This window comes from Osmerus eperlanus, chromosome 6 (genome assembly GCF_963692335.1).
Source record: "Osmerus eperlanus chromosome 6, fOsmEpe2.1, whole genome shotgun sequence".
NCBI lineage: Eukaryota > Metazoa > Chordata > Actinopteri > Osmeriformes > Osmeridae > Osmerus > Osmerus eperlanus.
The window spans coordinates 9691448-9716659 of NC_085023.1; the positions used below are offsets into that span (position 1 = coordinate 9691448).

The 25212-nt window shown below is 43.6% G+C and overlaps 2 protein-coding genes across 5 annotated transcripts; both read left to right on the top strand.

Annotated features, from left to right (window-relative positions):
- Positions 1-1785: 1785 nt before the first annotated feature.
- ftr14l (finTRIM family, member 14-like) lies at positions 1786-5068 on the top strand. Its single transcript, XM_062463339.1, has 8 exons — positions 1786-2351; positions 2432-2527; positions 2684-2917; positions 3038-3197; positions 3347-3406; positions 3633-3689; positions 4063-4199; positions 4373-5068. Exons 1-8 carry the CDS (start codon positions 1953-1955, stop codon positions 4775-4777), a joined length of 1548 nt encoding a protein of 515 aa, XP_062319323.1. The 5' UTR covers positions 1786-1952; the 3' UTR covers positions 4778-5068.
- Positions 5069-5565: 497 nt separating this feature from the next.
- zgc:154058 (Transmembrane protein 150A-like) lies at positions 5566-23931 on the top strand. Of its 4 annotated transcripts, none has more exons than XM_062463346.1 (8): positions 5566-5678; positions 6131-6368; positions 9758-9805; positions 10420-10506; positions 11007-11074; positions 15585-15712; positions 20961-21138; positions 21552-23931. In XM_062463346.1, exons 2-8 carry the CDS (start codon positions 6304-6306, stop codon positions 21794-21796), a joined length of 819 nt encoding a protein of 272 aa, XP_062319330.1. In that variant the 5' UTR covers positions 5566-5678; positions 6131-6303; the 3' UTR covers positions 21797-23931. The 4 variants fall into 4 exon arrangements, 3 of the variants coding, with proteins under 3 accessions (XP_062319330.1, XP_062319329.1, XP_062319331.1); XR_009930620.1 differs by lacking the exon at positions 21552-23931 and adding an exon at positions 19990-20078 and having other exon boundaries at positions 5570-5878; positions 20961-21097; XM_062463345.1 differs by having other exon boundaries at positions 5580-5878.
- Positions 23932-25212: the final 1281 nt, after the last annotated feature.

Below are 25212 nucleotides of genomic sequence, written 5' to 3' on the forward strand. Positions count from 1 at the left end.
GCCATTCACCACTGCTATTTTTGAAGTATGGTGTGCTTGTTTTTTCTTTTTGATGGAAACACTTCTCCTCAAAGTTTTCATGGCAGAGTCCGTACAAGAAATCTGTACTTACTGTAGGGATGTTAAACGAGATTCCAAAGTGTCCAATATTTTTCATCATTGAGATCAATAAGTGCTTTGAGACCCATTCTCATCGCATCTAAGAGGCAAAGTGCTACGCAGGTCATGTTCCCCAAAGTCAATGCCGTAACTGCCGCCAGCAGGATGAGCCCTGCATATCCCCAGGACTGCATTGATAAAGGCACCTCTGTACAACATCAGGTCGTCTCACATTTACATTTAGTCATTTAGCAGACGCTCTTATCCAGAGCGACTTACAGTAAGTACAGGGACATTCCCCCGAGGCAAGTAGGGTGAAGTGCCTTGCAACGTCATTTGACACGGCCGAAATCGGACTGGCAACCTTCTGATTGGTAGCCCGATTCCCTAACCGCTCAGCTATCTGACTCCCCCAATCTCATGACGCAGAGAAAAAAGGGTCCTTGCCCTCTTACCATGGGGTGCTTCTCCCTTCATAGTCCACAGTGGTGGAATGACCTCCTTGTTCAACTATGCACCGGAGGGACGTGATTGGGAGGAACGGCCCCCCCGATCTGAACCCGAGTGGTGTTTTTTTATTGGACTTCTGTGCTAGACACGGCTTGTCCATAACGAACACCATGTTCAAGCATAAGGGTGTCCATATGTGCACCTGGCACCAGGACACCCGAGGTCTCAGTTCGATGATTGACTTTGTAGTCGTGTCGTCGGACTTGGGGCCGAATGTCTTGGACACTCGGGTGAGGAGAGGGGCGGAGCTGTCAACTGATCACCACCTGGTGGTGAGTTGGCTACGATGGTGGGGGAGGCCGCCGGTCAGGCCTGGCAGGCCCAAACGTAATGTGAGGGTCTGCTGGGAACGGCTGGCAGAACCCCCTGTCAGAAGGAGCTTCAACTCCCACATCCGGGAGAGCTTCGATCATGTCTCGGGGGGGGGGGGGACATTGAGTCCGATTGGGCCATGTTCCGGGCCTCCATTGTTAGAGCGGCTGACCGGAGCTGCGGCTGCAAGGCGGCCGGTGGTGGACTCCGGAGGTGAGGGATGCCGTCAAGCTGAAGAAGGAGGCCTATCGGACTTTATTGGCTGGTAGGACTCCAGAGGCAGCTGATGTGTACCGGCAGGCCAAGCAGAACGCGGCTTTGGCGGTCGCTGAGGCAAAAACCCGGGCATGGGAGGAGTTCGGCGAGGCCATGGAGAATGACTTCCAAACGGCTTCGAAAAGGTTCTGGACCACCATCCGGCGACTCAGGAGGGGGAAGCAGTGCACTGTCAGCACTGTATATGGTGGGGATGGTGCGCTTCTGACCTCGACGGGGGACGTCCTGGATCGGTGGAAGGAATACTTCAAAGACCTCCTTAATTCCACCAACACGCTTTCCGACGTGGAGGCAGAGTCTGCAAAAATGATGAAACAAAAATTTGTTTTTTGCCGAGAGACAGTACTGTCTGAAGGATATTTCTTTTTTAATTTTAAAGCTGTCAATTACTAAAGTCAATGTAATTCCCCAACCCCTTGTTGTCAAGGAAATATCATGTTCTGTGTTGTTACCCTCCTCTTTGTTACACACAGCTCCTTGTAATGTGCCACACCTACAGTATTCAGTCTTTTAAACATCCAACTAGGAATACTGGTTTGGCCCAGAGAGTCATCCTCATAGCTAACATTCCCTCTCTCGCTCTGTCCCTGTCAAGCAGTTTCACTGAAACTGTCTCATTCTGTGTGTGAACTCCTCTTTGCTTGCACGGACCGTCTTTCGCATGGATCATTTATCACTGGATTTACCTGGGAAAGTTCTCTGCTACACCTATACGGGACACTCGAGTTCAGAGTTTAACCCAGAAGGAAAAAAACATGTCTCGTTCTGGCACTCTGGACCTGGACAAATACAGCAGCTTGGGGAAATCCCGAAGGTCCACTTCTCATAATCAACCCACAGTCCAGACCAAGCCTGGGGATGTCCTGTGTGATTTCTGCACCACCAGCAAGCAAAAGGCTGTGAAGTCCTGCTTGCTCTGCCTGGCCTCCTACTGTGAGATCCATCTCCAGTCTCACTACAACTACCCTGCCCTGATGAAGCACAAGCTGGTGATAGCCACGGGCCAGATGAGAGAGAAAATCTGCGCCCAGCATGACAAGCTGCTGGAGGCTTTTTGTCGCACCGATCAGACGTCTGTTTGTGTTTTGTGCATGATGGACGAACACAAGCACCATGACACTGTCCCAGCTGGGACAGAGAGGACAGAGAAGCAGGTAAGCCTTTAAAAATAAACGACATTTCCTATTTCTTCACAGTCCACAGAGGTTTGATTGTGTGAACCCTTCATTCACAGAAACAGCTGGGCTCCACTCTGCACAAGTCTCAGCAAAGGATTGACGAGAGAGTGAAGAAATGGCAGGATCTCAGACAGGCTGTAGAGTCCGTTAAGGTTGGAAACAGTAGCCTTGTCAACCTGTACATTGCTTAAGATGTGCCTTTAGACAGACATATCTTGTAGATTAGAGAGGTTGTTGGTAATATCTCTGGAACATATTTGATGTGCCATAGAGCAAAGTACTCACCTTCACTTGTTCTCACCACACAGCACTCAGCACAGACAGCTGTGGATGAGAATGAGCGTATCTTCACTGAACTGATACGCTCCATTGAAAGGAAGTACAATGAGGTAAAGGAGCAGGTGAGGGCCCATGAGAAGACCACCGTCACACAGGCCGAGGGGATGCTACAGCGCCTGGAGGAGGAGATCACTCTCATGAAGAAGAAACACACAGACCTGGAGAAGCTCTCACTCACTGACGACCACATACACTTCCTGCAGGTCAATCTTTGTTCTAGAAAAACACTAGAAAACACAAAATGTTTTCCATTTAAGCTTTTTGAGAGGGTTGAAAAGAGATCTATCAACGTTTTTCTTCCATTTACCGTTCGCCCCCTATAGAGTTGGCAGTCTCTGTCCGGTCCCTCAGGATACGAAGACCTAAATTGTGTCACTGTAGCCCCACACTATTCCTTTGATGCAACCAAGAGAGCCATCGCCGCACTGAAGGTACAAGTAGAAGAGGTTAGCAAGGTAGAAGTCAGCAAAGTCTCCTCAGCAAGTAAGTGGATTGGACAGTCGACATGTATGTTTGAGTGGAGTTTGAAGGCTTTGGGGGTTGTGGGTGTTGGGAACTGTTGTTTAGGCTATGTGGATTGTTAGAGTAAAGTACCTTTACAAAGTGGGCTTTCTCTATCTGCCATTCCACAGTAAAGGAAGTCTACATTTTGCAACCACTTGAACCAATGAAAAAAGAGGTTTCCATGAAATGTGAGTAATTTCATTAATTGTCTTTATACTGTACATGTGAATCAGCCAATGCCATATTGATATTAAACAATGATATGACGTCATGTCATGACCGTAAAGAAAACTGACGTACTGAACACAGTGTCAAGGTAGCAGTGTTGGCAAACAGATGTTTAAGAAGTATGAAAGTCATCCTAGGATCTTTTGAGGAAAAACAAGTGAGCTTCCTCTGTTTATCTCTCCACAGTAAAACCGGTTGATGTTCAACAACTTCAACCAAAGACAAGAGAAGATTTCTTAAAATGTGAGTTCTTCATCCTCTACATGTGTGCTGGACATGAATTTCAATAATAATTCAGGGAAGGATATCCTCCACACGTCATGGCTCAGTAGCATGTATGAAGTGACATACAATTTGACCCAACTGCAACAGATTGTCGGGCAGAGCTGGCTAAACAGGTTTTGTGAAATATGTGAATGTCATCCAACAATTCAGGAGCATCCATATAAATAAAAGTATTTCCTTGACCAATAGAGACTCTAGTCTCACATAAAAGGCAGGGTTCTGTAGGTGGTGTAACAGGATGTTTTGTTAATGCCTTAACTCATGTATCGTGTTACATGACACGTGTCTGGGACACTGAATGTTTAATACTTCATTGTTGCCCTGTGTTCAGACTACTGCCAGTTGACATTGGACTCCAACAGTGCCCATCCTAACCTTCACCTATCAGAAGGGGGCACTGTAGCCAAGATGATGAACGATCCCAAGAATTACCCTGACCACCCAGACAGGTTTGACCACTGGCAGCAGGTTAGTTGAGAACCTGAGTTTTTATAACATGTAGTGTAAACTAAATGACTCTGCTCGTTTAATTTGTCTGTGGCCTTATTCTGTTTATGTTTTTTTTTTAAAGCCGGTGTATTTAATGTCTTATATGAATTAAGATAAACTCACATTCTCATCAACTCCCTTCTATCTTCAAGGTACTGTGCAAGGAGTCACTGTCTGGGAGTCGGAGCTACTGGGAGGTGGAATGGAAGGGAACAGAGATAGATATCGCTGTATCCTACTGGGGAATCAGTCGAAAGGGAAAGAGCAATGACTGCAGCCTAGGTTGGAACGAAATGTCCTGGAGCCTGTATTGTTCAGATTCCAAATACTCGTTTGTGCATGATAATAAGAGTACAGACATAGTAGTGCCGAGATCATCCAGAATTGGCGTCTATTTAGACCACAGGGTGGGTATCCTTGAGTTTTACAGTGTGTCTGGGACTATGAACCTCCTCCAAAGAGTCCAGACTACATTTACTCAGGCTCTCTACCCTGCCTTTAGTGTGTGGGGTTTTGGTTCCAGTGTGAGACTGAGGCAAAACAGAGAAATTCTTTAGCTAGGGTTTTAAGGGACCCATTTACACTGTGTGGCTTATTTTGCTCATTTGTCTGTCTACAACTATAATTTCCAAGAGGTATGCCAGCTGCAGGAAATGTCACTGATTGTGATTGTTGAGAAATTGTCAAGATGAATCATGCATGTATGATTCATACAAATAGTAATCCTTTCTTTACTTTTCTATTGCTTGTTAGTCTTATAATCACATTTAAATTGTGTGAAATATAATTTACATTTTAACTGAATAAAAAACAACAGAAACTGCCAATATCTTTTAGATGGTGAAGGCTTAATGCTTTGGAAACATAGAAAATTTGATGAATACTTTTATGAAGACTTATGTTTAGAAGCGTTTTCCCCGCAACAAACCACTAGATGGCAGAGAGAATACACTACAAACTTGCTTTTTCAACACAGGCCACTCAACTGTTACTTTACTGCTATTCTGTGCTATTCTGCAGTAAACTCAATCTTTCAAGACAACACTTTAAACTGCACCTGTCAAGTTATGATATGGAGTTCCTTTTATCAGAAACGGACAATTCGAAAGAAATTAATACACTCCAGGTAGGGAGTTTATGGTTCATGTCACCAAGCATAGTGCTTAGTGTACACTGAAGTGGACGCACATTTTCAGTATTTTCCTCAGAACTTTTCTCACATAAAGGATTTCCCAATATTGTTATTACATGACTGCTGAATATTTGCCATGTGTCCACCTCACCGAACGCCGAATGAGTCAATCGAGCGTATCCAATTTCACAAATGGGAGGAGTTCAAAGAAACAGCTGGTTGGCACTATGATTGGCACACTGTTATTCCATGGACAATGAGCTGGGTACATCTGCCCAGCACCACCGAGTTTGAGCAGTCGTTTCGTTGCAGCTGTTTCAATCAAGGTGAAAAAACGTATAGGTGAAAAGCTCACACAGGTTATTTGATAAATTCGTTCAAACGGAAAAAAGCGCAAGCCAGAGCTTCCTATAGCTAGCTACTCGTTGTAACAGCATCAAGTCAAGTGCAACCAGAGGTGACCATCTGGGGATTGTGGCAAGTGGACACAAAACAACTTATTTGGACATTTGGAAAAAGCATATGGGTGAGATAATGATATATCCTGTGAATTATGTAGCACGAACAGCGTTTGGCTACAGTCAGAGTAGAATCTTGCCGGTGGATGAGATTAACAAGATGGGCTGGTCCGACCGTCACATTTTGCATGTTGTTAGCTAGGTAGCTATGAAGCAATTGATTTAGGTGGAGAGGTTTTTCCTTGATAATATTGAATAACTAACTAGAAAGCAGTAGACAGTGCCCGTTCATGAATCTTTTCTTTATCTTCCCCCACCAGACAATCATCGCCTCACCGTCTCACTGTGACAAGATGAAAATACCGGCGACACATATTTCAGTCCTCTGGAATTAAATGCGAATACATGTACGGAGAAAGTGTGGTTGGTCGAGGAGAAAGAAGAAGCGGGATATTTCCAAAGGTGCAGGGGCAAAGAAGACAGAGGGTCGGAGATGTCGCTTTGGATGATATTACCAGTCAGCCTTCCAGCTTTGACCATCACTGGAATATGGGTTGTGTGAGTGTCTCGTAGTTGCAGCCCAGAGATGGAATAGGAGACCCTGTTGGAAATGGGTCCATTGATTTTATTTCTGATTTAGCCTAAGGTCGTGTCCACCATATGCTTTTCCCACTCATTGGTGTTGGATGGGCTACCAAAGATCAGGGTTAGGTCATTATAATAAATAATAAAAGGTATAATATGACAAATAATAAAACTCATTGTCTTGAAAAGGACACGTTTCCCTTTGAATTAGATAGGTCTAGTTGACAGTAATGCGGACTCTGTTTTTGTGGCCTTATCAACTCCATCGACATCCAGTCATGCTTTCTGTTGGCAAACTTAAGATGTGCTGTGTTCATGTCAGGCTAGCCCAGAGGAGATCGTACTACTGAGAGCTTACTGTGGACATTTCTGTAAGATGTATTGTAAAACAGTATTAACCATCCCACTAGATTGTCTTGTGTGATGATGAGCTTACTGCCAATGTCAAAGGTATCATGCTTTTTACCTCGCTTGCCTTTTAGGAATTTTGTGTCCTGTGACTCGTGCCAGCAACACGGTTCATAAACACCGCTTTAGTTTATCTGAATTTAACCAATTCAACTTGGTTATCAGCACAGGAAGCTAAGTAAGCACTTTTGTGGTGGTCCTAGTATGCCAGAAATTAGGTATTAGAGTTAAGAGAAGTTTGATTTAGAAGTCAATATAGCGCCTGGATTTCAGGAGAGTTGATCAATTCATTTGATCTCTTCAGTTGTGAGTGATGGTCAGGATGTAGAAGGTCTAAGGTGATCTTACTTGGGGAGGTTTTTTAGCTTCCTCTGAAGCCTCTCCTCACCTATTTCCTTCCTGTTGCGTTGACAAGGGTGCCCTGTTCTCAGGAGCAGTCAAGGTCCCTTCCTGGCCAGCGGAATGTGAAAAAACACACTTTATTGCATAACCCCACCCAGTCTCCCACAGCCAGTATCTACGTGGGAGTTAGGTAAATACTAGGCCTGGGATATTCAGAGTGCTTATTCAAGAGTTCCACATGACATGGGACAGAGCCGGGCTCACTGTATGAAAGAGCTAGTCAGAGATGGAGGAGGGCCTTGTCCACCCCGACTTCACTCATGTATACTGACCTTTTCTTTTTTGTAGATGGTTTTCTTTTCATTCCTCTGTAGTTCCCAGATATGATCCTAAGACATATCCGTTGTGTAAAGATGTAGCAACATACTGTAACATGTAGACCTTGTTGTTTCAATTATTAGGATCGACTAGGGTTAAATATTAAATGAAGCCTAGACAAAACAAGTGAGCTGCAAATCAGCTGAATGATAATCTGCAACTAAGACTCACGTGAGTTGAAACAAACCTCCACTATTTCTACATTTCGTTCTTTTGTGGTGTTCAAATACCGATTCTAGAAAGTTCCATGGAAATGTTCCTTTCCATGAGTCTTGCATAAAAAAATGTGGCCTGTCCCTGCTATACTACTCCTTGGCATGCAATTACAGCTCACCACAGCTAAACTTTGGCAGTCGCCCACAAATGTAAACAAACCTATTATTATTTAGCCTACCCTAAGAACAGACCATTAGTCTAAGTACAGCACATGCCAAGAAAGGCCACTTTATTTAGAGAATGGCCTCAGGCCATAGTTTGTGTTATTTTAACTTCTAAAAGTATACAAAATTGGTCTATGAAAAGACCCTCAACAAAATTTGCATGAGGTATCAATATGTGAACAGAACTACTGAATGAGCCACAGCACAGTAGAAAGAGGGGAGAGAAGGAATGGGTAATACTGTTCCCAGGTTAAGATTTGGACGCCTGTCTTTACTCACCCTCTCGGTGCAAAGTGTGTGTGCTATTTATTATTATTATTATGTAAATGAGTCTGCCATACAGGCAGCATGTCTGCCATCTGTTTCTATGGCTGACACGTGGTGTTTCATCACAGACTGAACCAGTTTTGGGGTTTGTAAAAGAAGAAAAACACAACAAATCAAGAATTCAGATAGCACAACTCTAATGTATCAAAGACACAACTTGACAAACTTTTTTTCTGGTGTCCTGTAGAGATTGGCAAATACTCAATTTGGCTGTTGCAAGAGGGCATGATGGAAGTCTGTCATTCATTTATTCATCCAGATATATATTTGATAAATACTTTATTGGATTACCCTTCAGTATATTGGAACTCAAACTGAATGGCAGTGAAGGGAAGGCAGAAAATGGGGTTTAAGTATACAGCCTAGATGCAGGCCATGGTCCAGAATGTCCCTTTTCTTCTCTGTCTTCCCACCCTTTCATCTCACTATTTCTCTGTCCCCACCTCATCCTGGTATGATTATTCATGTCTCGTGGCATCAGAGGCAGATGGCGGAGTGCTTGTTTACCACAGGGCTCAGGTGATCTGTGTGTCTGGAGAGGGACATAGGCTTAGGTCAGGCCGCTTCCATCCATGGCAACCGTCTTAATTATTGTTTAGCCTGTCACTGACCCCTGAGCACATCTGATAAAGTCCTCTACATACACAGAACAAAAGTGTGTGTTTGTGTGTGTGTGTGCTGGACAAAAAATTGGCAGACACATTTAGGTCTAAGACATTCCATTTTCTGAATACTAATCTTATCCCTCTGTGGTGTGTAGGCATTGCTACTGGTAGATCCTTGTTTCAGTGCAATTGAAATGCTGGAAGCAAACGTACTTTAGATAGGCTGCTTGGTTCAGAGGTTGGCCCTCCGGTCATTGACTTTGCTAAAGAAACACAGGCCAGGGTAGAACATGGCAACCAGACCAGCTTTCACTAGAACTGCTCAGGTGACCTGGTGTAATGCAAACAGAGAGAGGGTCAGCATAACCTAAGGTTCTGTGGAGCAATGCCAGAGAGCCCCTACTGTATTGGTGGTAATGGTATCAGGAGTGTCTCAAGTGTCTTGGAAGTTCAAAGTAGGTCACATACTGTGCTATCATCAATATGAGTAGGCTAAATAGACTTCCTTCCTAAGCTAGGGAGTCAGATGGCTGAGCGGTTAGAGAATCGGGCTATTAATCAGAAGGTTGCCGGTTCGATTCCCGGTCACACAAAATGACGTTGTGTCCTTGGGCAAGGCACTTCACCCTACTTGCCTTGGGGGAATGTCCCTGTACTTACTGTAATACGCTGTGGATAAGAGCCTATGCTAAATGACTAAATGTAAATGTAAGCTCAAATTCATCTTCACTTTGAAACTATTTCCAGTATTGCACCTCTCTGTGACCACAAAACCACAACTGTCTTTCTTCCCTTTTTTTAATTATCACTTGTTCTGCGGTATGGCTTTCACTTGGTTTGACTATGTCCGGTTTAGAAGCCTTTTAAGTACATAAAAATACCTGATGTTTAAGCAAATACATGTTTTCCTATACTCCTCCAGGTATGCCATGGCTCTGTACAACCAGCATGTCTGCCCGGTGGATAACTGGTATGTACCGAAACACTAACTAAAAGAGCATAATATAGCTGGAGATATATAAACAGCAAGACTTTTTGGTTTCTAGTTATTCATCTGCAGGCAGTATTTGGTCTCATTATCAATGTGAGAGCTGGTTAGCAGGTTTCAGATATATGGGCATCAACCCACACCTTGTTGGTTGTTCTTTTCAGTGTGATTGTTGCGGTCATACTGACCAAGCGACAGGTTGCTCTGTGCTAGGCCTGGCCTGGGGAAACCTGTGGTTTATATGTAGGGCTGTCCAAGTGCTCACACACACAAACACCAAAACTCTGTGGCACCACTACAGTGACAGTGCCCAAAACAGTGAGACATGCCATGTTTCTGTGGTGAGATACAGATGCTGGCTGTTTCTACGAAATTTTCTTTTGATTGACTTAACCATTGCAAGTGTTAATTCTCTAACCTTATTGTGCAGTTAATAAATAATATGGATTTCATGTATTAATGATAATACAGTTTATTGTTGATAACCTAATTAATAATTGTTCTGTCTATACAGCATGTTTATATGACAATAAACTAACCTAAACTAGTTACACATTTGGGCAACACTGTGTGTGTGTGTGTGCGCGTGCTGTCAGGTTGTATAACCAGTCCTGTGAAGAGGAGCTGACTCTGCAGAGCGGCCCAATGTTATGCTGCACTCTGGACGACATACCTCTCATCAGGTTAGTGTTACCTCACCCCCCCTGCTGCCCCCCACACGCACACACATACACACACACACAAAGAACTTTCAGGAAACGAGGAGTCAGCTTTCAGATGGGGGGGCTGAGGAATCAAAAGCCTGCGGCTTTGTTTTGTTAGCCCTACTGCAGAGCTTTGAACATCAAAGTCTGGTTTGGAGAATGTAAAAAATATTATCTTTATGAAGTCAATGAGTGTAAATACCATGAGGGGGTCCGTCTCGCATGATTGTCCGGATCCAGGCAGACAGTCAGACAGGGTCACAAGCAGAGACACAGGCAGGTAGACATGCAAGCTGGTAATGTAATGTTTTGACTGATTGTGCCCTCCCCTTTACTGCCTCCTGTCTGTATAAGAAAGACAAATCGGTTGAAGGACACACTAGATGTACACACACATACAACATGTACTAGAAAGATTTACTTACGAGGCATGAAGAAGAGTTATGTTTGTTTCTAACGCTCTGTATTTTTTACCGCAGCAAGTGTGGTACACTGCCCCCGGAAAGCTGCTTCTTCAGTCTCATCTGCAGCACTGGCTCATTCATGGGTAAGACACACACACACACACACATCCATACATTTTGGCGAACATGTGTGTTGTTTTGTGTGTGAGTGTACTGTTTACGTGCTGTATTGTACATTAGTCGTTTTTTGTGCTTCTCTGACAACAAGCTCTAGTTAAAGTTTTCCATATGTGGGTTTGGCTGAGACCTGTGGTGAGACGTGTGTGTGTGTGTGTTTGGTTGTGTGTGTCTTTATTCTTAGCCACAGGGTGGGAAAGGGTGGGTTATTGGTTCAGGCCAAGAATGAGAATAGTGATACTGTGTGTGTGTGTGAGGGAAGAGAGATGAGAAGAGACAAGACCTTCTAGCTTCTACCCAAGGTCTGCTGGTGTGTTGCCTGGCAGCTTTCTCAGAGGACAGATCCATGATAAGAGCCCCCTACTTGACCTTAGACACAGTCAACCATACAAGGCCATATTTGATATCACACTGCTACAGTGCAGCCAGCCAACAAAACATACTTTTGTCAAACTATGGTTGGTTGATAGTAGGGTTGAGAAGTGTTCAAGGGGGGCTATTTTGATGGTACTGTGGAACAGCCCTCCAGGAGCTACACTGTCACAGGACGGTGTAAACTCTGCCGGCAGCAGTGAACAGCTGCTGTTTTGTCTAAGAACTGTGAACCTGACTTCTGAACCTGTGCTACCCAGGGCCATACTATGTTTGTGTGCCCGTGTGTGTGTGCCAAGAGGTTTCCATTGCTGTTCTTTTCCCACAGAGCCACAACCACTTGTGATTACTCTACCCCTTTCTGTCAAGAGTGTAACAGATTCAGCAGTATGACCTCTTTAACTATCTAGTTCCTAAAACAGTGTCAAAACCTCACTTCCTGTCAGCAGTTAACCCTAAACAAGCAGTGTGTTCATTTGTATTATGATACGTTCGGAAAGTTGAGTGGGCATGTAACAACATGCGAGAGAATACTTTTTGTACTGGCACAGAAAAGGCAGACAGTAAGTAGCCAGTTGTTACACACCCAGAACTTGTACTCCCCAGAACTACTTTGCAAGGATCTAGAAGGTTCCTTCAGCCTTTTATTAGCCAGGTTTTCACCTCAGAACTTTTTCAAGATTTGTGAAATTAGTCTGCTGATTTATGCACCAGTGATTAACAGGCAACGGGTGTCTTATTTAATCATTATGAAACTTCTCCCGGATCTATTTTGCAGTGAGAAAAATGTTCAGCACTCTTAACATGCCAGAGATTTTAGAATGCACTTTGTCATTGCGGGTCGCTGATTCCAGTTGTCACAGAATTTCGTCCTCAGCATAAAGACTTGGTGAGGACGACCGACGGCGAGTTTCCCGGTCGCTTCCCACATCTACCAAGTTGAACAATGTTTTTTGGTGTTTCAAAACCCATTGACACTTCCCTGCTGTATGACTATGTTAAGCCTGTGTTCTGCTCCTCTCTTTCACCAACCGTCTCTGGAGGAGGGGATCCCTTACTGAATTGCTCGTCCCAAGGTTTCTTCCATTTCTTCTCCTCTAGTGAGTTTTTCTGGGAGTTTTTCCTTGTCTTCCTTGAGGGATTAAGTTGGTTGAGGGGCAGTTCTATGGGCGTATGTAAAGCCCTCTGTGACATGCTTGCGTGTAAAAAGGGCTATACAAATACATTTTTATTTGATGATGACAAGATTTCCTCATTGGCTCATCTGTTGAATGTTCTGTTCTCCATGTTGATGTCTATTTGCGGCCGCAGACTATAAAAAATGGCGAGTGTATTTGAAAATCTGCTGCAAGATCCCGACCAATAAGAAATGTTCAGTGCTAGTGCAGTGGGGAGTCAGGTGGCTGAGCGGTGAGGGAATCGGGCTAGTAATCCGAAGGTTGCCAGTTCGATTCCCGGTCATGCCAACTGACGTTGTGTCCTTGGGCAAGGCACTTCACCCTACTTGCCTCGGGGGAATGTCCCTGTACTTACTGTAAGTCGCCCTGGATAAGAGCGTCTGCTAAATGACTAAATGTAATGTAAATGTAAAATGCTACAAGCCCCACCCCCAAATTTCCAGTATTTTGGTAAGTACCACCCCCGGAACAGGGACTGGTTCTTGCTTTTTCCTCCCCTAAACTCCCGGGAGAAAGTTCCTGCCATGGAAACACTAGAGTTTGAGTTGGGTAACATGCTTTAGCATGTTCAGTGGTGAGCTTCGTGTTTCAGATTGCTGGTGCTTGAGACCATTACACAGGCTTGGCTAGTAGATTCAAAGGTCTCACTAGTGAAACAGGAATGTTTTCAAAGTGGTTGGTTGGCCTATTTGAGCATTGAACATCTTAAATTTTTCTTCTCTACATCTGCCTCTATATCTTTGGCTTACCTCCCTGACTCCACCACGCAACACACGCACACACACACAGTATACATACACAGACACAAATAAAATGTTTACAGTTTCCATCAGCATACCTTCGATGGAAAATAATGTGATGGTATTGTTATAGATCCCCTTGTTGGGATGGCAGGGTTTATTTAATAGGTGTGTGTGTTTGTGTGTGTGTGTGTGTTGGAACTGTAAGTTCCAACCGCTCAAGACCGCCCGGTCCCAACACAAGCTCTTCTCCTGTCTGGCCCCCCAGTGGTGGAATCAACTCCCCACCTCCATCAGAGACACTGACTGTCTCTCCACCTTCAAGAAAAGGCTCAAGACGCACTTGTTCCGGGAGTACAACGGTACTTAGGAATGGTTCGCTTGACCCGATGTTAGTTTCCTCAAGGATCACAATGACTCTTGCTCAGAGACTTGTTGCTCTTGTGGTTAGTGGTAACTGATTTAAAATTGTTTGTACTCGCTGTGATATATTGTTTTTTATTATTGTTGCTTGTCTTTTTTTCCACAGGTACACTTGCACTTATAGCAGTTCATATTGTTTAATTGTAACTTGTTTAACTACATGCTCTTATGGTTCTTCCCTTTGGGCACTTACTTTGGTTGTTCACAATGTGTGCTTCATGTTTTGGCTACTCACAATGTTTTGTGGCTATCTCGTTGTTATGATCAGTGACCTATGCACTTTGTAAAGCTCTCTCTTGGAAGTCGCTTTGGATAAAAGTGTCTGCTAAATGAATAAATGTAAATGTAAGTTGGGGTGAGAGTTACACATTAGAATAATGCTGGCTTGGTTCCACAGTGGCTGTTGTCTGGATCGGAGCCAGAGCTTGGTTTATTTCAGGCTTCCTGAACTTAAAGAGAAAAGTAGCTCAGCGCCAAACGAGTACAGGGAACTTGAGGGCCAAACAAAAAGACAGATGGAGATAGAGAAACCCAGAGATTGAGAGGGAGAGAGACCCATTGAGACCCTCAAAGAGACAGATCCAGTGAGAAGAACAGAGGAAGGGAGACAAAGGGAGAGGCACAGAGACATTTATTATAATTTTTTGCTATCAAAAGTTGTCCTTGCGAGGCAAGATGGAGGTCAGGGCAGGTGCTTACTCATCACACACTGCCCGCAGGCCTCTGTGAGCTGGTGACCCTCATCTAGCATGTGCATCCTCAACAGGAAGGGGACAGACGGACCCTAAGCCGTCTGCTACACCATTGTCATCTCACAACAACATAAACATCCTCTAGCAAAGTGATTGTTTTTGATTCATGATTAATATTAAACTGGCCTCCAACGAAGGCTTCAACGAGCAGTTAGTTTCTGTAGAGAGTGTTAGTTCTTCTGTGACAATAAAGATTCACGGTTTTCATGGGTGAGTCAGGCAGTCTGCAGTACAGACCCTATAATCGAATGCTGTAAACTGTAATTAGCTTTCTTTTCTCCGCTGTGCACTGTTCTCTTTCTCAAAGACCAAGAAAAAATAAAGTTTCCTAGCCCCAGAGACACACTTTGTTTTTCCATGCTGGTAACTTGCTTCATTTCTCTAAAATGACGTCTGTGCCTTCTGGGACCAGCAGAATACGGAAACAAGAACGCGCACACGCACAGTTCATTCAAAATCTCGAAATCCTGGCATTTTTTCATTCTGTTGAATTGTTTGTTTGCCAATTTTTCAAGACAAGCTTTTCTGGTAGGCTGTTATGGGACTCTTTAGTCCACCAGTCCCAGCTTTGGGTCCCTGTCCTTTTTGAGCCCCCCACCTTCTTCCATCACAACCTCCGTCCCCATCCTCAACCTTTCCCACCCCCCCTCAGTCCCAGCAGTTGTAGTCTGTCTCCATAAAGCACTGACCACAAAAAGCTAAAGAACAAACTGGTCCTCCTGGAATCACTCTAAATTAGTCAGTTCCATAAACAATACAGTATGGCCTGTCCAAACCCATTTGTATAGATTTCCAAACCCATGTCCCGTTTCCTTCATAATGTTTGAGTGTTCTTGCTCTCCCATCTCACAGCCTTCGTTTAACGAGTATCAGTCATTTCCAATGAATTTCTGGAGGAGTCAGGCAAGCCATGATGGGAAAATGTGAGTCAAACTGTCTTTTCCTCCCTCCCCCCCCCCCCCCCCCCCCCCTCTCTCTTCCCCCCTCTCCCTCTCCATGTCCTGGCTGTAGTCATGGCGATCGTTCTGCTGCGCTATGCCCACGTGATAGAGAAGCACCAGAACTGTGTGTTGAACACGGCCAGCCTCTCCACCGGATGGATCTGTGCAGCAGGCCTCATCATGGTTGGCAACTTCCAGGTAGGCCGACACCTCCTGACCACTTCACTGCCTTCACAATATTATTATTTTTTTTTAATTGTGTTTTTTATGCTGTGTTTTTAGTTCGGAGGGGGAGTGTATCATCCCCTCCTGAGTTCCTTGCCTGTGGCTGTTGGTCATTTACAGTTTCTAAAAGTACATATTTTCAACTTTGGCACTGTGCCCGGACTTGAAGTTATGTGTGCAGACTGCTAATGGAGCTAGGGGGTTTCACATCAGTGTCTTGGAGATGTTTGCAAGGTTGAGAAAGGGGGGGGGGGGCTGAAGGTGAATAGACTGCCCTCCTCCTCCTCCCTCGTTCTTCTCCCTCCTGCTCCCATCTCTTCCTCTTGGTCCTGTATTGAAGAGGGGCCAGGGAAGGGTTGGTTTAAAATGCCTTCCCCTACCTGTAACCTCTCTTCAGCTCTCTCAGGCCTCTCTCCCTTCCTCCGTCTTTCTTGTTGCTGTTGCTGCTCTTCTCTACAGTAGGACAATCTCCTGCTCTGACTAGCACACTGTGGCATTAGTTGCTGTGATGTGTACATACAGCCAGGCCTGCCAAGAACTGAAGTCAGAACTAAGAAAGGAAAGGCTGCCATCCTCCAGTACAGATTATTAGCCCCGTCGCAAGGGGCCCACCACATCTTCTCTGGAAGTGTTGACAAATGTATCCGTGATAAAAATATATATTTTCTCAGCACCCGACTCGTGCCTCGTCACGCTCTCGCGTAGTCCACATCTTTCTCCTTCCTCGCAGTGAGTCAACAGGGAGATGAAGTGAGCATGCATTACATAATGACTCATTGATGCTAATTGACGCATTGACCCTGTGACCTACACTATGCATAAGGTATTTCATTTTAGAAGCATGTTGGGTCAAAACAGTCCTAAACTATTATACAAAAAAAGATCCCGTGAGCAAGGCCTTGTACGGGCGCGAGGCCCTGTACGGGCGCGAGGACCTGTATGGGCGCACAGTTGGCACAGCCCTTGTGACGGCTCTGCAGATAATGATGAAACATGCTGCCTTGGTTGTCTCCTCTGCCTCTTTCCTAACGCCTTTAGGCTCTGTTTCTACTATCTGCTCGTCAGATCTGATCTGTCTCTTCAGTCTGCTTGTCAGGTCTGGTCTCTTGTCTCTCTATGAACTATGAACTATGATCACGGTTTCTACAGTCAGCTCGTTAGGTCTGATCTGGATAACTGTCTTAGGAGCAGCAGTTAGATAGTCTACTCTGCCAGAGGACCTGGGACGGATTATCAGTTATCCAGCTATAAGAGAATCTGAAAACGAGAGCAGGAAACGACAGACTGTACTTCTCCCAGTCTCTGCCTCCCTCCGGGGGCCCTGCCTAGTGGAACGCTCTGGAAAGCGAGGGAGTTTTACGGGAAGAGGGGGGGAAGTGAGTCATCATGTCTCGCCATGCATGGGGTGGAGCTGGCAGACAGGGCTGGTGCACGTGTCACAGAGCCCATCTGTGTCCAATCACAGACTTCCAGACCGCTCTCCAGAGGCATTGATGGGGTTCTACTGTGTTGGAAAATGTGCTATACAAACAATAACACATAGAAATATTATTAAATAATATCATACACAACTTATATAAAAAGCAATAGAACAGTATCATCCCTTGAAACAAAAAACTTTCAGTCCAGGTCAGATGAAAGCAGTAAAAGGAAAACAGGCTGGTTGGACACAGTTAAACAAACAGTACCAAGGCTCCAAGTTCTGGCAGTCATAGAAAAATATGTGGTGTGTAAATAAAAAAGGTGGTATTTTCCCTGAATGGGGGGGGGGGGGGGGTGTCCGGGCCTCTGGAAAAGTAATGAAAAATAAACAAATATGCAAAAATAGTTGGTACGGTCATGGAACATCACAATACTTCATTTGAACAAATGCCTATCCTCATGCACACAGTAACAATGTTTGGAAGGCCAGCTTCTGTGTGTGTTAACACCATAAATCAGGCTTGTGTTAGGAATATGCCGAATGGTTCATGGCACATTTTGTGTAAATGAGGTTTTAAATAAGTTATGGTCCAAAGGCGTGAGGACCACACAGTCAGTATATCTTCAAAGAGTGAGATAGCATCATAAACAAAACACATTAGCACTGAAATTACACATTCTAGAGGGAAAGGGCTCTAGTACATGGCTGTGTTATATAACAAAGAACTGTGAATCAGACATTCTGACTTGACAACTGAATTTAGACATACTAGTGCATTGTGCCCATGATGCAGTCGGTTATTTAAGATGTCAGTGAAACAGACAAATACAGATTACTTGAACTATAGATGATGCATAGTGGCCGTGATAAAATTGGTGGCACACGCAGATTCCTGGAATTATAGATAGCCAATGCTGTGGTAGCCTACATTCATGCAAATGATTATGTAGCCTTCATTTGTCTGCTGTTTCCTACATAAAAAACTGCTTATGTTATATTTATCAATTGTCTTACCACCACAAACATCTAAACATTTAGTTGATAACAAAAGTCATTACATGCACAATGGATGAGCCAGTTGTCATAATTGTAGGCCTAATTAACCATACAAAATTCACTGATCTATTCTGAAAGTATATCCACTTTATATGGTTGTTCTGTTAGCTAGCCAGCAAACCCCTTTGAAAGCATCTGATATATCTGACGCTCTGGATAAGAGCGTCTGCTAAATGACTAAATGTAATGATCAGTGATCATTGATGATCGGTTGTAAAAGCAAATTTACATCTAAATGGCGAAACAGAATTTCCCTATTCCTTACTACAAACTCCGGTGCGTTAAGCTCTTAGTTTAATTTAATTGCGAATGCCTTTGTTAGTCGCATAAATTCATTAACGAAATAAAATTCACTGAAGTTATCATACAGCCTCTTAGTGCATGCGCTTTGGTGCGAGGGATGACCAGAGGACCAATTACAGTGAAGGGGCTGGGATGAGTTTCCATTATGCCCGGGGAGGCACATGAAAGATGGGGATTGTTTAAAAAAATGTTGGAATGCTGATCTGAACAACGTCAATCGCGGCACCGCACTCCGTTGGATTATAAAAAGGACACCTTCCTTTGCAGAATGCCCGGCTAATGCCCGGAACTTTTTTTAATATTTTACATTTTTTCATTTAAATGAAAGAACATGGCAGGTTAGGGAAGGAGGGAGAAAGGGAATACGTATTACACAGATCACAATGACAAAACATACACCACACCAAATGGCATAAACAAAACATGAAAACAGTCCTGAGATGAATCAGGTCCCATCCCCTATCCCGGGATGGTAGGGTGTAGGTGCAGATTTGCTACATCTGCTAGACCGATAATGAAGACAAAATCATAATAAAACGGCCTTAACCTGCTAAGTATTAAACCTCAACAATTTTTCTCTAACATACAATGCCCTATACATGCCCATGCCCATGCCACACCCGAATCAACATTAAATAAAAAGGGAAGACACACTTTCTTGTCAACATATTCTCAAATTACTTGTCTTAGGACTCGAGACTGGAGCCATTAAAGGGGGGGGAAAGGTAACAGGTAGGACGCAAATGCAAAGAAAATGAAGCCACTTACAGCTTGAGTAAGAGTCAAGGGAAGGAAAGTCACCTCCTGTGATTTGTATTTGACGGTCTGTCCCTCACTAGTGATAACAAACTTCACAGGATGAAGTAAGTCAAATCGTAGACCAGAAGTCTTCACTTTGGCAATGAAATCCAGGTCGGCAGCACATTGTCTTTGGACTTACATTGCAACAATATTGTCAGGCGAAGAAATTCTGGCTCTCCAAAAGCAACGTCTTCTTTCCAGGGGCCTGTAAAATTATATGTCTGTCTGTCACCCCGTAAAGCAGTCGCACAAAGACCGAACCCCAGAGAACCACTTGGAACCATCAATCGTCATCTTTGATTTTCTTACGAAACACTGTTTGTGATCTATGCCTTCCAACACAGCTTTCTCCAGTCATCACATGTCCATCACACCCTCTCAATGTTTTTACTTGCCCCAGCATACCCCCCTCCATCCCTCCCGTTAATTCACAAAGCACACACGGCCTAATATTGACAGTATAAAGATCTTCATAGCTGGTTGGAGTCCAAAACATTAGAACCGAATCAGAAGCTCACATCACCATCAGCCTGCACACACACACACCTCTCCCAGGACTGGGTGTACTGAGTGTCATGCAGCTGCAGCTAATGTGAGGAGAGCACCAGGTTGGTAGGGTTTGTTTTCTTTGGGAGCAGGCAAACATGCAACACTTACCTCTTCTCAGGGTCAATGAGGTGTGACGGGCCAAATGGAAAGGTGTTGGACTGGAAATAAGGGGATTTTCTAATGGACACTTACCTTACGGATGGAGAGGTACTAAACCAAAACATCTTTCTATCTCAGTTTTAAAAGCTCATTCAATATAAGACTCAAACGTTTACATTTTCATCACCCTCTGTCCAATTTACTGTTAGGAGCGCTAAGGAAAAAAAGAATGATTTTGAACCTACCCAAATAGTTTGATTTGGTGAAGGATTACAAGAATGTTCAGAATGTTTGAGGAGGGTCAGCAGATGAGTGCTTTGGAAAGCGTTTTGTTTAGCAAGATCAAACATAATCGGCATGCATTGAGATGTTATTACAGCCCAGGTTTCTGCGTTTGGTGAAGGGCTTCTAAGGAAAAACTATGTGTGTTTGTGTTTGTTTAGTCTTGAATTTGAACCTTTGCTTGGGGTCTGTCCAGTTGGATCTATGCTCATTGTGGTAGTCCCCTACTAAGTCATGCAGTAACCATGGCCTGTCTCTTATTAGGTTGAATCTGTGTGTGTGTGTGTGTGTGTAGTCATATCTTGTGGTCACATGCTGTAGAGCTGCTCCTTTTGTGCATTGTGCCTCACAGAGCTTGTGACTGTAAAGGACAAGGTGGTGTTCTATTGTAGTGCAGATTCCTCTGTCTCATATCTCTCTCTCTCTCTCACTCACTCACTCTCAGACACACACACACACATACACACACACACACACACACACACACACACACATACCTCTTGTACTGGGTGTCCTCTCCAGACAAGAGGCTCTATTGTTTCAGGAGGTACCTGAACCCGACTGTCTGATGCTACCCCCTTTTGGCCAGACACAGACACTGCATTGTACATCAACTTTTAACTCAATTTTTTATTTTTTTATTTACATCCTGTCATAACAACAACAAAACTGCATCCATGCACTAACCTGTGTGAGCGTGTGTTGCAGGTGGACAATGCCAAGGTGCTGCACTACGTCGGAGCGGGAGTGGCGTTCCCCACCAGCATGCTCTTTGTTGGCCTCCAGTCAGCGCTAACCTACCGACTGGCTAAGACCCAGGGGGAGTACAGTGTGGGACACCTCCGGCTGGCCATGACCGTGGTGGCCCTCATTGCCCTGGTCCTCAGTATCCTTCCCTAACTCAGACAGACGCTAAACCCACATGTATTCACAGTTCCCACTGGAATTTCATGACAAACCTTTTGCAAATGAGTAATTTACAAAATTGAAATCTGAACTGGACATAATAATGTTGAATATTGTGTTTTTTCATAGAGGACACTGGTTATAAAGGGTGTTTTCAACAAGGCTTTGTTAGTCATATAAATTGAAACTTATAGAACAGTGGTCATACAGTAGAACACCTTGGAATTTCACATGTTCATTAGAGTGTTATGGTTGAGTAGTGTATAGAGCAGAATGGTTTTAGGGGAAGTGCTTTGGGGTTTTACGCTGTAGATAAAAGTAAAGAAGTGTTTTTTATAGAGAATGTGGTGAATGAAATTAGAACGTCAATTTCCTTGACCTCCATGCTTCTAGGTGGCGTGTTTTTTGTGCAAGAAAGTTACACCCTACAGCACGCCGCCGCTGTCTTCGAATGGGTCTTTTGTGTCATCGTCATGCTCTTCTACGGAACCTTCGCCTTTGAGTTTTCCAGCATGTCGGGAGACACCATAATGGTGCTGGCCCGAGGGGGGGCTCTGGGGCCAGCAGGGAGAGAGCACAAGATCGATTCGCTAGGAGGTTCTAGTCATCACCCTCTTGAGAATATATCAATGCTGTAGTCCCAAAAGGATGGCCGTAAAGCTGGCCTTTGCCATTATCAATCGGGTGTGTGATGAGTTTAATTATTCATCTCAGCCACACCCATCTGAGGGCTCGGAGTGGGCAATGCTATATACTACAGGGAGTGGACTCCTTTTCATAAAACCCAGGGATGTGGAGTGAAAACCTAAAGGAAAGAAATGTCTGTCATTATCACTATAATCACAGACCAGTCTCTCCAAAGGCCCTGCTTGTGTTTGCACATTACTAAATGAGAAATATTTCCCTCAATCACCCTTTCCTGTGCTGGCCAGGAGAGGAGGCCATTGCAACAGGTAAGGTGGTCAATCCGTTAGTCTGATTGGAGACAGGAGGAAGTGACGTCGGACAGTTTTCTGGGCAGATGACATTTCATTATCAACCTGTGGTTGCTAGAATGCCAAAGAGAGAGCAAAGTAGAGAGACAAGAGAGGAGAGGCAGCACGAGAGAGAAAGGGAGAGACTAGCTCTGTTTAGTTAAGAGACTTGCTAACAGTTGATTCTGTCAGTGCTGTCATTAATACTTATATCAAGCCACAATGATATTACAGCTGAGTTTAAGATCATGACTGCCTTCTTGAAGAAGATCTAAGGTCTGACAACTGGGGATGTGCTCTCAATCAGACTCCTCATGGCTGACCATTGACTGGATCCTCCAGGACATTGTCTGGGTTCTTTATGTAGTCATCTCATATCACTTTGTGCCTTATGAATACCAGACTTTGCACAGATGGCCTGTAAACCCAAATAGACTCTATATGAATGTCCGAAATGACACCAAACTTTCAACAGTATTTTCTATATGCTTTTATGTACAGCTCAGCAGCCCTGGAGACAGAGAGGGTGCTCACTGTTGGCTAATTCAAGCCAGACATCTGGACTTATCAAGTTAAATCGCAGGAAATCACAAATGTTCAATGCCCCCAGAATAGAGCTCAATTAGTGTCTTCCAGTATATCTGGTGCATACTGGTCGAACTCCTTTCATTTTCATTTGTCTGTGCTCTGCTCCAACAGGTGTGCACATTGTTACAGTCCAGTGCCTTCTATTGTATAATGTATCTTTGACTTGACATTTATAATATTATACTGGTATAATATTATAAACCTGGTATTCCTCAACTCAATTATGTCTGTTGACAAACTGAGAATGTATTCATATATAATCTAGTCAGGGATTATTTTGCCAGCTGTTGCCCTCTAGCGTTGACTCTGAGCTATTGCTATCTTATCAAATGTAAGTTGTTTCAACGTAAAGCATTTGTCTCCTGTGCCATAACGTCTTTCATTTTGAAAGTGGCCTTACTAGTTGATCGATGTATAGGTCTGTTATCGAGTTATCACTGAACATTGTGTCAAGCAAGGAAAAAGCTTTAATCTCTTGCTTTGTTCTATGTTGTTTGTGTCCTTAATGGCCTATGCTGGTATTTGTCTCTGACCTACAGCTACAGTGACCCACCATGTCTTATCTGACATGTACACTTACCTTTAGGTTTAGGAGGATGAGACGCTACTTCCATACTATTTTAGTCCTTCCAGGCCATTCGCTCATGATTTCCCCCCTGGGGTGTCATATTAACCCTAGCTCTAATTACTTTGGTCTCTCAGGAAACTTTGTTACCAGCTGCAGTAAGTGATTCTGAGCTAAATCAACTTATTCAATGTAAAATTTCTCTTGCCATAGGAGGTGGTGTGTAACTGGCCAGTTTCGATACAAGATGACAATGAATATTCAGGTATATGTACTTATTTTGTAAACATTTGGACTTTGGGGCATTAAAATATTGGTAGATTATTCACATTGTTTAGGCATCCTCACCTTGGGTCAGATGACCCTAACGTGATATACTTGTGTGCCTTTTGATAAAACCAAATGTGTTAAGCGTATACATTTTCAGTGTGCTTAACAAAGTATTGATTGTAAATTTGCCTTAATATTATTTGCCAAATAAAGTGGTTATTGATGCAGACTCTAACAAACCTGTTTTAATCGTTTTTCACAATTTCAAGACTTTAAACACAAAACCATTTAATCAAAACCCTGACTTCTGTCAAAATCATGCAATCGCCTCAAAATCAAGTACTGTAACCTGTGCTCAAAATCAATAAATGCTATGGCATTATACACACACCAAGTCAACTTAATAAACACTGCAGGGCATTCATTAGACCATTCCCAACTTTTTCCACTTGACGGCCCACTTGCATAGCTCAAATATTTGTGTGGCCCCCCAACACATCCGTTCACTTAATTTGTGTTTATCACACATGTTTAACAACACCACGGGAGCCAAACAGTATGATTTCACAGCAAAATGTATTTGAGCGATCAAAGAAGACAAAGTGTCCATCAGCGCCACAGTCAGGGATGGGCAGTATTTATGATACATGTATTTAATGTAAATTACATGTATTTACATGTCAATTACGTATTTCAAATACTAAATAGGATTTTGTCATTTGTATTTGATAGATATTTTGAATCAAAATACTTTAGGGTTTTGTATTTTGTAATAAAAAAATACAGTAAAATAAGTACATGATGACATCATAAAAACTAGTGCATAGTGCTTGTCATGCTGCCGTTGATTAAGATATCAGTGAGACAGACTTCTGGAACTATATACAATGCACAGTTCCCATGATGCAGCCAGCAAAGTTTTTCTCAGTGGCTTTGGTACCTACATTTCACAGATCACAATTTAAATTCTCAAAAGTACAAGTTGTTCAATCTCCACATCATCAAGTCACTTATGCACATCATAAAAGTAGTATTTTTCATTCTTTTGACCAAAACTGAAGTAGCTGTTTAGTAGGATAATAATTTTGCATACCAGATCAAATCAAAATGTATTTGTATAGCCCTTTTTACAAGCAATGTCACAGGGGGCTTCACATACGCCCACAGAACTGCCCCTCAACCAACCTAAACCCTTAAGGAAGACAAGGAAAAACTCGCCCCTCGGCTTGAAGCAACGGCCCCGGTGGATGTAGGTGGTATTGCATTTCTTGTTAGACTTCCGGTCGTTTTTATTCTATTAACTCCAGTCAACATTTACAAAACCATCTCCCCCAATAATTTTTGTTCGATTCTGGAACCTGGCTCATACTACTAGCTTTTTCATAAAATAATTTTACCTGATTTTTGCTAAATTTGAAACCAATCCGAAATGGGTCAACTAGCACCCCATTTATTTGCTTACGTCAATAAAAGTTGCCTGCAAATGTGCTCGCGGATACTAACGGCACGAGCACAAAAGTTCAAGTTGGAAAGATTATACGTTTGGACCTGCTCTCTCAGCGCCTCGAGTTCCCTCAACATATCTCCATACTGCTCCCTGTCCACACATACGGTACCGCTGGCCCCATAGTCGTGGTCCACGACCATCGGGACCATG

Bases quoted from the DNA above. Each gene is read 5' to 3' on its own strand.
- zgc:154058 (XM_062463346.1), top strand. From the start codon at position 6,304: ATGTCGCTTTGGATGATATTACCAGTCAGCCTTCCAGCTTTGACCATC. The intron at 6,369-9,757 runs GTGAGTGTCTCG...ATACTCCTCCAG, and splicing joins ATCACTGGAATATGGGTTGT to GTATGCCATGGCTCTGTACA. The intron at 21,139-21,551 runs GTATCCTTCCCT...CCATGCTTCTAG, and splicing joins CCTCATTGCCCTGGTCCTCA to GTGGCGTGTTTTTTGTGCAA.
- ftr14l (XM_062463339.1), top strand. From the start codon at position 1,953: ATGTCTCGTTCTGGCACTCTGGACCTGGACAAATACAGCAGCTTGGGG. The intron at 2,528-2,683 runs GTTGGAAACAGT...CTCACCACACAG, and splicing joins AGGCTGTAGAGTCCGTTAAG to CACTCAGCACAGACAGCTGT. The intron at 2,918-3,037 runs GTCAATCTTTGT...CGCCCCCTATAG, and splicing joins ACCACATACACTTCCTGCAG to AGTTGGCAGTCTCTGTCCGG.